This window comes from Amphiura filiformis, chromosome 5, assembly GCF_039555335.1.
Source record: "Amphiura filiformis chromosome 5, Afil_fr2py, whole genome shotgun sequence".
Taxonomy (NCBI): Eukaryota; Metazoa; Echinodermata; class Ophiuroidea; order Amphilepidida; family Amphiuridae; genus Amphiura; species Amphiura filiformis.
In genome coordinates, this window is record NC_092632.1 from 42,212,261 (window position 1) to 42,226,394 (window position 14,134).

The 14,134-nt window shown below is 36.8% G+C and overlaps 1 protein-coding gene across 1 annotated transcript in view; it reads left to right on the top strand.

Annotated features, from left to right (window-relative positions):
- The window catches only part of LOC140152211 (uncharacterized), a 51,913-nt gene that overhangs the window by 5,759 nt on the left and 32,020 nt on the right, over positions 1-14,134 (top strand). Inside the window, 1 exon segment of the mRNA XM_072174510.1 lies at positions 8,119-8,190. Coding sequence (XP_072030611.1) covers positions 8,119-8,190 — 72 coding nt within the window.

Sequence of the window (14,134 nt, forward strand, 5' to 3'; positions counted from 1 at the left end):
CGGCCATGTTGAAGAGCAATTTTGTAAAATTTATTAATTTATAACATTTGGCACAAGGCTAGGTAGAACCAATGTCAGAATGTCATTAACTCTATTTTTTTAATGGGTTAGGCATTTATTTCCACGTAGGCCTATTCTTAGTCGGGGTAGGGTTACGAACTTACGAACCCCTATTTCACAACTTGAGGTCAAACTTTTGAGTTTTGCTTGTTTAATGTGGCCGTTGTGCTATGGGGATGGGATCATAATGAACAGTATCTATAGTGTCTATGGTATTAAATGGTGGCGCGGTACATTATTGTAGGCCTACACGTACGTAGGCCTACACGTACGTAGGCCTACCCACTAGGGTCTACCCATCCTCAGGTTTAATTGAATTGAAAAACGAATGTGTGGTTGGTGTGACAATTTGTGACAATGTGCACCCCGATTGCCTCTCATCCAGGCCCACCTACAGATTTTATTTGACAAGATGGTGTCAAAGTGCAGCTTGTGGAGGTCAAAAGCGTGTGATCACTTCCAAGTGCAATGCTATGTGTGCTATGATATCAGAAAACTAAACTTGGTTACAGTATAGCCCTACATTGTTGCACGTATATAGTCCATGGGCGTGGGAAGGAATAGGCTTTTAGCATACATCCTTGGCGCATCGATGTGTATTGGCCTGGACGTGTCGATGGTATAGGCATTTTAAACATGTAGAAAAAAATGAATTATTTGCTTTAAATGAGTTTTCAACAAATATCGTGGTTTGATGTCTATAGGAACAAAACAAATAATGGCCTATCCATGGTTGAAACTTATTATTGACATGGATGTGTTGGGGTATAGGCTGATGCACACGTAGGCCTACCATTTGTGTGCCCATGTGTTTCTGTATCATGTTATAGCCTAACTCTAAAATGTTGGAAGTATGGTATCTTCCAAATGTAGGCATATAGTAGGCCTACATGAAGAATTTAAATACGAGAATGTAGAATTAAACTTTGAATTTTCCCAATACATGATTGTCTACATGCAAGACCAATCGTCTAGGGCCTATAGGCCTAGATATAGAAATTAATAGCAACCAAATACCATTTACAAATTGAAGTATTAAAGTGATTTTATATGAATGGATTTTATATAGGTATGGATTTTATAGGTCTCATAGATCTTATGTTTCAAATTTATTCTGCTCCATATGCCGAATGCTCTATTTATTATTTAGAAATCGGTGATTACAAACGTAGGGGCCTACATTTGGGTGTTAATTTATTGACCGTGTCACAAAATGTTACCAGTTCTCACAGACATGCAAATAAATCCAAGGTTGCAAATAGTAATAATTTACGCTGATTTGCTAAATACAAAGAACATTGTCCATAATTTTATAAAAAGCAAGCTGGTACTACCGTATTTAAATGTTTTAATAATATTATTTCCTGTATTGAGATGAAACACAGGGTCACGAAATTAGTCTGATCAATATTTATCCCTGCAAATGTAGGTCTGTTATCGTACATGGTAACATGCCTATTTAAAAGAGACCATTTTATGAGGAGTTCAAAGAGCACTTCCCGATGTGGATGTGCAATACGTGCACGTTATCATGTGGTAGGCCTACATGTTTTGGGCCTACAGGTACATGTAAGTGTGAAGGTCATTTATTAGCCATCAACATAGCATTTTTAAACCTGACCAAAATCAAAGTCTGCGTATAGGCCTACTGAGTGTGATGTGATTTGTGTGCCAAATGTAGCTCATCTCTGACACTTTACGATAGAGGCGCAATTTAAATATTGAGCAGGGCACATACACTGTGTCATACAGTGACTGTGATATTTATCCCCGGTATTTATCAATTATATTAAATATCAATCTTCATCGTGTCACTGTGAACACGCCAAGTGGCCATGCTAAATCTACAATGCACAGATCCATATCAATTCAGATTCAAAGTGTCACACAGGATCGACTCAATTTCCGCTTCATTGACCCCGTAATTGAGGGCGACAAATTTTGTCACTTTGGCTGAATAGTTGTGATTTTGTGTGAAGACTGACGAATTTAATTGTTTCAAATGAAGCATATTTCATTGATCAAGTTAGTTAGGTACTAACATGTTTTAGGTCTCACGGATAAATTCAATTGTTAGGCCTACTATGCCACGTTGTTGATATTATTTCCCACAAAATATGATTGTAGGTACTAGGCCCTCTGCCGTAAGGGCGCATGGGATCAGCACAGCTGAAATTTTGCTTTGAACGTATATACATAGGTGTATAGTATGTAGGGGGTCTGGGAGGGGATCTAGGCATAGACTCTATTATTAAGGCATATACATATTACTAGCAAAATATGAAATCTTTTAATACACAGGCTTTTATTTAAAAAAATGCAAGGGGAGAAAAGAAAGTCGTACACCTGGGAAACGGTATTATCGCATCATTTGTTCTATGTAGGCCTACTTATAAATAGTTAGGCCTATAACCCCTAGGCCTATATGTATAGTTGCCGGGGTAATTTCATTGTGGATTAAACAAACTATTGTTTGATACAGAAAGCAATGGTATTCTGTCGCTTGCCATGGTTATTTAATTTCATGTTTTTAATAACTTTTATTAAGTATGGAACATCTGCTGGTTGCTTCCATGGCAACCAATATATGTGGCATAATATTTACTGACTCGCTATTTTGTTGGTCTATAGCGACCCAAGATGAGACAATGGGAAATAGTCGTGTTCTGTGCTTGTTATTGGTTACAAAATGTTTGATATTAAATCAACTATAATACGCTCATTTGTCATTGTCACCATTAATGAAGTTTGTTTTCTGTTTCGTTATTTTTGACACAATGCTCTACTTGCCACATTATATATAAGGGGAAAGGGAGACTTTTTCTTAAAACTTAATACCTGAACCATTCTGATTTTGGGTTATTCCTTCATGTAATTTTACACGAAATTAGGGTTAGGGTTAAGGTTAAGGTTAGTTTAGGGTTAGGATTAGGCTTAGGGTTAGGATTAGGGTTAGAGTTAGGATTAGATTACACGAAATAATTACATGAAGGATCGACCTGATTTTGCGACATATTTCAAATGACGGTATTTCATCAAGAAATAAACAAAACGTCGGGAAGTTGTACAGATAGTAGTGGAATTTCAAACCGGAAGTAATAGGATTTGATTTTTCCTTACAGCGCAGAGATTGATTGACATCTTGAGCTGCGTTTTTTTTCTCAAGGTCAGTTTAAAATAAACCTGAAACCCATACTATGCGTGCTTGAATTGAATGGCCAGATGGATTTACTACTTGTGATAATTCACTGCAATGGAATGTGTGTGGAGGGTCGGTGCTGTAGCAATGTCCATTGCCCGCGAAATATTATTACAGCCAGTATTTCGTCATCCTCTTCGTCATGTCTAAGTTAAAAGAGAAAACGCCCATCCCCCACAATAAATCTTCAATTTTGACAGTCTTAAAGCCATAATGTAATTTGAAATAGGTTAATTTTTTTTAAACCTGATTTTTTTTCGCACATTTGTATAATATTTACTACACATGTCACAACGTGCACCTAAATGGAATCGGTCAAATTTGTTGTCTTTGTAGGTCAACAGAGCAAAGTTCGACATATTAAAGTCATAATTTTATTTTTAATATGACTTTATGTCCTCCCATAGAACTGCATGTTAAATGGGCAAAACAACCAGTGGGATTTCTTTCACTTGACCTTGTTATTTCAGCTTAAAATGGACAGTAACCCTTAATTCCCAACCGTTATTACCAATATTATTTCAACATTATGAATAAAGAATAACAAAATTAAAATTTGACGGAAATCGTACATTTAAGGCCCGATTAGGGCCTATACTTTTTTCGACGTCGAAAATTGAATGCAACAGTTTTTCGTTAGGCCCAATCTTTTTCCAAGTCAATTATATCTTCTACGAAATTTTATTGTCAAAACCGTATTCGACGTTGATATTCGGCGTCTATAGTTTAATTAATGATTTATCTTCAACGAACATTCGTTAAAATATTAAAATTGAATAGCAGGTATCATGCTTGTTGCATCGAATCATATGCTGACTCTAACAAAATGATCAAATGTTAAGTTTGACTACTAGGAATCGTGCAGGCTAGTATTACCGTATTTTACACTCGGGTGTCATAACCGTATTTTACACTCGGGTGTCATCAAGATAGTTAATTAATTTTTTATTGTGTCCATTAATTAAACACTTCGTCACATTTTTGTCTTATGTAGGCATATAACGTGGTTATACATGTAGGTATGCACAACAATCTGCACATTCAACAGTTTTGCTTTGTCTTTATTTATAATGGCATAACAATTTTCCAGTCATGCTCGGATAATGATTAATATTAGATATACTTCAAGCTCCAAATAATGTCCGTATTATTGAAACCAAAGGAATGTCACAACCGATTTCCGTAGGATTGCCTTTTCTTATGCCTAATGAATGAGATTGATTATTATATGGGTGTGGGTTTGGTTTTAATATTCATCTAGTTAAATCATAGTTTAAGCTGGTTTCTGTACGCCCAGATTACTTTGAATTGTTTTCAATTTAAATTAATTTTGATTTTCAATTAATGATGCTGGTTTAACATACCACGATTAATAAAGTAAAAAATGTCTTAACAAGCAATAAAATCATGCATTTCTTGTTGAAAAAGTGGAGGAAAATATTTTAAGCCGTGGAATTTTAATATAATCAATTCAACAGTATTTGTACAACAGGTCAGAAGTTGACTCTATTTTGCATTCACAAACACGGACTATTTTTACATCGAGAGAAAATATTTACATGTACTGCCATTTTGGACTCTCACATTTTACATAAACTCTCAGCAAATATTATTATGTATATACGAAGAATTCAGTATCAATGGGTTAAAAGATCCGGCACTTAAATATTCACGATGCAAATCCGACTCTTTTCATTCAAAATATGACCCTTCAGTTTTGGAATGTTTGGCATGCCGATTTGTGGCTTATATCGGTATAATAAACTGCCCCCATCTAGGCCAGGCTTGGGCTTTTGACCATGAGAAAAGGCCCATTTCTTATGCGTGCGCATGGAAAGCAATGAATAGCCTTGGTTAGCCAGCGCCCATCCATGTACATGTATACCAACGCTTACCCACTCACTCAAGTGTAAACGAAGACGTGGATAAGTTGGTTGTTGGTATAGCAAACTTTTACAACGCGCAGGAATGTGGCTTCTCTATACATAAACCTAGCCAATTTTCACAAATTTGTGGATTTATAATTAATAGATGTGTCATCCTTCTCGGATATATTGGATCAGTTTCGGCAACAAGTGGAATATAAACCATCTGTGGCAGAAGAGGAAATACTTCTTGTGATGCCTTTGACTAAAGTTAGGGTCATCTATGCTGTGTAGTGACCTGCAGATTATCGTGAAGTGGTAAGATTAGGATATGGCTACCGTATATGATTTATATTCAAGCTGGTCAAGTTGTTCAGGATTTCCCGTTTCGGACGATCTATTTTCAACACCCCTGATTGGATTCGTGTAATTTTAGTTGGTGGTTAAAAAAAAGTTTGTTTCCTACAAGTGCAATGTTGTGACATTTGATCCTATGTACGTGTAATTGAAGTCTACCACTGTCTGGTAGTATGTGTACATGTACGTAGCTAGCGGTTTAATAGTATGTACAGTGCAGTATGTGCACCATGATGGAGGCGGACACGCCTAGTTGGGCCAAGATATAAGAAATGGATGATGAAGCCATGACACGATGGTGCTGCTGCTGCCGTTGAACCGAACGCTACACATTATATTATTCAAAGAACACCACAATTTCTCGTTCAACAAAGGATCTATATAAATTATTACCTTGACCCAATGCTCAGGCTACATTGGTGTTTGTTCATACAACTTATTTGTTGAATTCATTTTCCATTAACAAGTTTGTGAGCGACAAGCGTGACGGTGACCTTGCCTCGGTTTGACCCTAAAGGAATTTGGTTCACGGCGTGGGGTTGAATTACATGCTTCAACTGCACAGACCTGCTGTTGACCATGGCCACGAAGTAAGCTAGTTCATCAAGCAAGTTGCGGTCCTTTTGAAAGCAAAATTGCATCAAAATTTAATGTATTTGTTGAACTGCTGTAACTCTTCATTATACAATATATACGCTAGCACGTTTTTAGTGCACACACTAAAAAAAAAGTTCGATCACACTAAAACAACCTGTCAAATAACACATGTACAATCGCACCTGTACACTTTACGCATGTGCATCGACCAACAACGGGGGACGCACATTGCCGAAATATTTTTTCTAATAATCCGTGTGAAAAATGAAAGGCATCAAAATGCCACAAAGCGAGTATTGTGTTTTGCTACAAAAGAATTTGATCGTGTATTATGAAAAAAGAATTGTACTACTTACTTTATGGTTATGCTTTATCTCATCTCTGATCAGACGTGTATAATTCGTCAAGCCAAAGCACTTTCAAAGTTAAGGCGCAAAAAACAAAAAAGTTCGTATGGTTTTACTAAAGTTTTTATTAATACAATGTGAACACTTTAGATTTGTGATAAGAAAATTTAAAGGCAATTTTAGATTTCTTTCAGTGAGAGCCCTTCACATTTAAAAGCATAAAACTTGCCAACCACGGTAACCTGCTGCCACACCTGTTCGGGTAGTGCCCCCCCCCCTACTTATACTAAGGTGACTTTGGTGCATGTGACACGTACATATTATTCTCCATGGTTGTGATATTTGAGTTCATACTATAAATATTGAGGACCAAGGTGAAGTCGCCATAAAAAATAAAATTGTTTATTAGATGAAGGCATCTGCGACTAAAAATAAAATGGTGATAAATGGAAATTGAAAAGAATTGGAACATAATCTCCTGTGTTTGGTATTTCATCTGCCAGGGTGGGGGATGAAGATCGATGCAGTCAGACCAGGAAAGTTTCACCTTAGGTGAGGTCGAGGTGTGACACGCAGGCGCGTGCAATATGGCTCCGTGTGTTCACCTCTAGGCATGGAACTAATCACAAGGTCATCAGAGGTCACAGCATCAGGTACTAAAATACTATGAAGACCTGTTGCACCTATACAGTGACCATGACATGCAACAGTGTATGACACATCCACCAAATAATAGTGACATTCCTCTTTCTCACTGGGGTTTGCATATTTGCGGTTGCTTTTATCATTTTATGGGTTTAAATTGGGGTAGATTTTCTTGATAAAATGACAGTGGTGCGTCTTCTTCGCAATAGCAAAATACAGTTTTAGTTTGTCATGTTTGTGGACAGGGGTATATTATAGCAGTTAGCACAAATTATCATTTGGCTCACAAAATTACTATTTTATTATCGTAAAGGGTCATTGTATTATGTTATTTCTATTTTGATTTTTGAAATACTAGTATATCTATAAATTTTGAAATTTTACCATTTGGTTTACATTTTACCTAACACTACCCCTGGTTTTAATGACAGATACTAAGTTGAGTGGACAAATGACTACGTCTACGTATACACCCCACACTGAGCGTACGCCACATATAATGTACATGTGTATACTACATACGCATGAAGCATTATATAGGCCTATAGAATATAAATTGTATAGACCTAAGCTTATATCAAAGAAAATTTTAATACCTACCAAGCCAAGGACCCCTATTCTGTGTAATATTTTTTAATCTCTGTCTAAACAAACCAGGTATTTACATCTGAAGTAGCTAGTAGTAGTAGTAGTGATAAAGTAATTTGATTTCTCTTTCGAGTTCCAAAATGGATTCTTGCCAATAGGCCTTAAGGTCATTTGAAAGAATTTGCATGAATACATGCAATTTGCTTTTTCATATTCACGCAAGTGGCCTTGGAATAAATGAATTCTGGTATTGTCAAACTCTGTCTGCATTGCTTTTGGTAATTTAATGGGCCATGGTGCCTTTTTATTTTGAATAATTTTCCCCAGTTTCCGTGTTTTAATACTGTGTTCCAAATTCCGTCATGGGTCATTGGCCTGAAAATGACATGTTTTTTCATGTAGAACTGGCAAACTTTTGTGTAACGCATTCTTTTCTCGTTTTGATCCATTCTACCTGCAGGTATTTCAGTAAAAGGCAGGGGAACAGCTCCTTTGGCCGAAGACGAAACAAAAACATTTGACGCCGACACAGGTAAGTTTTATTGCCATGTATTTATAAATACAAGTTTTTCCTGCCACTATACTAATTCCTCTTTAATTCACGTCTCACATTTTTGACATTTCTGCATTAACATTTTGTGACAAGGTCATTGTTGGAAACGAAAGAATAAAAGAATCTGTATACAGATTGTGGGTGGGGCACTTCGGAACATTTTTAGCAGGTAAAAGTTATGGTAAAGACTATAATATATACATGTAAATGCCTACGTGTATACTGTGTAGATATTTATAGTCGCGAAATGTTAACCAATTTCGTTCGATGTGTAAATTTGACTTTGATGCATGAACGGTGACCGGTGGTGCCTTTGGATAATACACGTCACATGCGTTGTGAAATTGTCACCTATTAAGGGGGTACTACACCCCTGTGGTAAATTTGTGACTATTTTTGCATTTTTCTCACAAAATAATAACACATTGGTAACAAAACTTATGTATATTATTTGGGGCAAGGAATCCAATTACTACACTGAAATTTCAGTGACTCAAGACAAGCGGTTCAGTATACATGATAGGAAATGAGGTACATCCTAGTGGTACAGGAAATGAGGTACATCCTAGTGGTACCTTATTTCTTATCATAAATAACGAACTGCTTGTCTTGGGTCACTGAAATTCCAGTGTAGTAATTGGATTCCTTGCCCTATAATATACATAACTTTTGTTACCACTGTTTTATTAGTTTTTGAGAAAAATGCAAAAATAGACACAAATTTATCGAGGGGTGTAGTACCCCCTTAAGCCAGTTAGCGTATATAATTATAACACTGGACTCACTGTGGCTCAATATTTGCAAAAACCAGAAATGCGTATAAAAATGGTTTCAGTACTTGAATTATAAATTGTTAATGGCAAAGGTAAATCGCGTGCCACATGTCCTATCTAGGCCCTACAATTGATTCAGCATAGGTATACATTGATTAGTGCATGGAGGCAGTAGATGTATTAATCGGGAAGTGCATGGATTTAAAAGAAATAATAAACTCGGTACACTAAAACTAATACACTGGGAACATTCGGACGTGCACATTAGTTGCAACATTTCGGAATAGACATCTTTTAATTCTGAGTTTACACATTTTGAAGCGGAATCGCTCATGAAAAAGGTAATGCATGCACGTGGAGCCAATTGTTTTTACCGTAATTGTTGAAAGAAAATAATTCTGTTCCTCCCGCGCAAGTTCCAAAGTCAACAAGAACAAGGTTTTCTATCAATGGTATCTATGAACTACTTGCTAATCTTTTCAATATGAGTCTAAAAGCTTTTCGCATAAATGGAACATATTGGTACATTATTGAGAACAAGCCTTACATTAGACAGGCGCCGGGCGATTTTTACCCAGTGGTTCTAACCTTTTGGCTCCTGGTTCAAGTGAAAAATGCATGGACCAGGAGCCACTAAAAACAAGTGTTTGGCTCCTGGTATAAAGGCTTAAATTGACCAGTATAAACTATGAATTGACTGGTTTTGTGCTCAGTTGGCAGGTCAACATACATGACAAACCTCTATATTGCTTTAAAAAAAATTTTTAAAAAAGAATCGGTCTAGCAGTTTAATTCATCTTACAAGCAACTAAAATGCCCTTAAAGTTAAAGCCCCAGCAAGTAAAGTTTTAATAATAGTCCAAATGCAATTTAAATTGACCTTGGAGTTGGATGCCACTTTGACCTTGTTCAGTCCCAGAGTCCCAATAGTGAATACACTTGTTCATTGACATTATTGCACTTTTTGAACGCAATGTTCTATATCTGGTTCAGTTCATGAAAAGAGTGGGTCACTGGGTTGCCAGTTTTATTCATTTGTATTACAAATTTAATATATTGGATGTTTTTCTTTGATTTTGTATGATTTAAGCTTGGTCTACCATGTAAAAATTATAAAAAGTTATTATTATTATTTTTTTAATTGGTTGGTTTTATTTTGTTTATACTTTGGTATAAACATACATGTATAAATAATGCTGGAATGGATAAAACCTGTAAAACTAATTAGTTTCTTCATTTCTTGAACTTGCTCCTGGGTTTGCAAAATTGGCTCCTGGTTCAGCAAAAATCTCAAGGACCAGGAGCTGCTTTTTGGCTCCTGGTCCTGACATCCTTAATGTAAGGCTTGATTGAGAATACACTTCCCAAATGATCTTGAGTTGATGTTTGCGAGCGTAAACGAGAGGATGAAATGGGTGAAATAATTTACACATTGCTTGCTGTGGCGTTCAATGATCACACTCGGAAGTGAACAACCACAATATCACTGCGAAGGGGAAGATTATCAGGGGAAAAAGTTAACTTGATAAATTGCACGTGTGTACTTTCTTCAAGTACAGGCGCAGCCGTGGTAAATATTTGAAGCAAGCCACCGACAGTAATTTGGGGGTTGTTTTTTAATTATAAAAGTTACCGAAATAAGTTCAAAGTGTGGTTTCCCTTCATGAAGATGCATGTGGATTCCTTACGTTCAAATGATTTTAGACCTACTCCATTGCACATCCCGGACTTCGACATTCATCTCTGATAAATTATAATGCTTTAGGAGCAAAGCATTAATGTTGAAAAAAGCCACATGATGTATGACCTATTGCTGCAGGGTTTGTTGTTCTCGGTGACGTTTCTATTGGGAGGAAAAATACAACTCCGTCTGTGTGTTTGGATGCTAAGTTTATCTTGACAACGCCCGTGGAATCATTGATAATCAAATTGTCAAATTGAGCACTCTGTCAGCTCCTATTTCACGTCTGTATGGAGCTAAAGGTCGGCATGGTCATCCACACTGTGAGTGGAAACGGAAAACCTACAAACGTAACGTGGATGTCCATAACGTGGCTTCTCAAGTGGTGCGATATTTTTACATCAATGAAAATAGCACAAGATAAATATTTTCTATGTCGGGTATCGTGTGTCAGATGAGACTAGAAATAAACGTCAAAGGCAGACCACAGATTCTAGAAGGATTGTGTGGGCAGACGTTCAGGATCTAACCTTGCTATAAATTGCGATAGTTTATTTATCTTCATTGCTTTGTTTGGGACATAGTCCATCGTTCACCTTTTTTGAAGGCAACCCCTTTTTTAAGTCTGGACCACTCGCGACGCTAAGTATTACGTGACAATTGTGTCTCGCCTCTATTGTGACCCCACGTACAACGTTGGGACACCCCAAGATGAACGTTCAGCTTGATTAGATCATATAGGTCTAAATTGATTTTTCCGAACTTGCTTAATTTGCTCTAAACACGTGATACCGGTACCCCTGCCGTCCCCTCCCCGGTACCCTCCCAACAGTCATGCCTAGGTCAGTGTTGTGATTTTATAATATTTGTTTGGGGATATGTGCAAATTAAATATGCCTATAATCTGGTTTTCCACCGTGCAAATGCAATCGTAGTATAGGTCTACATGTAGGCTGAGTTAGTATTAAAAATGTATGTAGGCCTAACACGTGCACGTTAAGGACAAATTCCCGAATTCTTTGGCCTATTACTTAATTACAAACTGCAGAGCATTGAATCATTGAATGTTTGCAATTCAAATGGTTTGATTTTAATATTTGTATCAGGCACACAATTTTAGCTGGTTGAGCAATGTTGGAAATTTTTTGATATCTTGACATCTTTATTCGATATTACTATAACTACAACTACTGTAGTACACATCCATTGTGCCGTATGGTGCAAAAAGAGCACACGATTGATGATCATGATGATGAGAGGCAATCACTGTTGGTTTACGTTAGTTCCCTACCAACCGACTGTGTGATACATAATAGCTGTCAATCAAAGTTTTGTTTGGGTCGTTACCAATAAATAAAGGGGTTGCAAGCTAAACCACATCATACACCACGGTGAAGAAACTATCTCGTGCAATCTATCTGGTGAGATGAGATGAGCACCATGAACTGGCTGATGAGCTAGCGCCGTTGACGGCAGCTACTGTGATTCTTGTGGGACGTGCATGTGTCCATATATGGTGGTTGCAATGAACGGACGTCTGCCTCACTTACAAGCTGTGTTGGCGCATGTTGCACACTTTACCAATCTGTTGAACTTGCTAATTGTGTTGATATTGTCAATTTCGGCAAAGTGTTCAGTCGGAAATAACGTCTTAAAGAGATTCTTTGATTTAGATTTGTGGAGAGTCTTGATTGAAAATAAATATTAGAGATTCAGGAAGCTGTAACAGTGTTCAATAGGTTGATATCTTTGGGGGATTTAAGCCTGTCCATTGACTGCTTGATTAGCTTTGGAGAAAGTGCGTTCTATCACGTACGATGCCGCAGGGATTGAACTCGAATCTGGCCTTGTTTTTAATACCATTACGTGAAAACAAGAATCCGATTTGAGACTTCGAGATGGGTTCAAGGGTTTTGAGATCTAGACTACCATCTAATATATTATCGGCACATTAGAAATCCAAAAAGGTTACTCCGCATTAGCCATGATGAGCCCATATGACCTGGGTCGCATTACTACGGGTAAATGAAGTAACCCCAAAGGCATGCAAAGGGTAAAGATATATAGACTACAGTAGATGATGATGATGCTTGTATGTGAAGTAGTATACATCAGTAAGGGATCATCTGCAACAAACTTCCACTCGACAATGTATAGAATTCATGTTGAAAATAAACAAGTTTAGGCTGCTCCTTGATGTAAATTCATCACCACACAAGTTTGACATTAATCTTTACCATATGGTCGCTGTTATTTTCTGGACCATAGAGAAATACTAGTAAACAAGGGGTTCGATTGAAAATAGGTTTGAGTCCATATGGGTTCCCTCGGTGCTGGCAAATATACATGTAAACAAGACATTGACTCCAAGTTCCAACTACAAGATCTTTTGAAAGTTAACAGGACCCTAAGCCCATACCTGAAATAGTAATTAGTATTACTGATGGTTGCCTTCATCATTGGGTGAAAACCTTTTGATGTTTGTTGCATTAGTTAAATTAACATAACTTTTAAATCTATTTGCAATTATTTTGCATCCGCCTTCGATTTTGAAGATTAACCTTTTGACCTCGCCTATTTATATGCCAAACATGGACTTTTTAGGGGCTTCCAACAAAGGTCAATAGTTTAAATTTCAATTCTTAATCATGCACGTAGGCCAACATGTAGACCCTGTCTTAATCATGAATGTATGAAAGAAGGCCATAAATTAATGAAACTCCAACTCACCTTGACCTGAAAACCACTACTATTCTTGACAGAACTACCTTTCAAATCTCAATGTACACTTACCATGGTAGTACAAGTAGGTGCACTTACCAAGAAACTTTGGAGAATAAGTTTGTTCCTCTGTTTTGCGAAATACATGTCATTCTAAGATTAGTCTTAATAAATATCAAAATAATTATTAATATATTTAAGAATACACATGATTTGTTAGGTAATAACAGATATATAATTTAATTTTGTGCAACATAATGCATAGACGTAGACCCGGTCTTAAATGTTTAAGAAAGCCATGCAAATGAATGAATTACGCTTGTACTCTCTTTGACCCCAAGAACCACTGTATTCTTCAAAGAACAAACTTTGAAAACAAAACGTCTTTCATATCCCATAACTTTATCACTTGCATGCTTCAACTGCATGCCATAATAAAATATGGAATGTTGTAATTATCACAGCTAAAGGAATTCTTTGATCCTCGTTCTGATGTTCTATATAATTGTAGACATAATTTGATAATCAAATTGATGATGCATGTGCATTGGTAGTAAAAGGTTATTTTGTGAAACACAACATATCCCCGTTCTTGTATGAATGTATGAACAAAATGTGAGAATGACTGAGACTCAACTTGCTTTGACCCCCAGAAACACCTATATTCTGGAAAGAACAAAAACGAGAAAACAATGTCCCTTTCATATTCCATAACACTTGCCACCTGCATGCTTTCAACAGCATAATG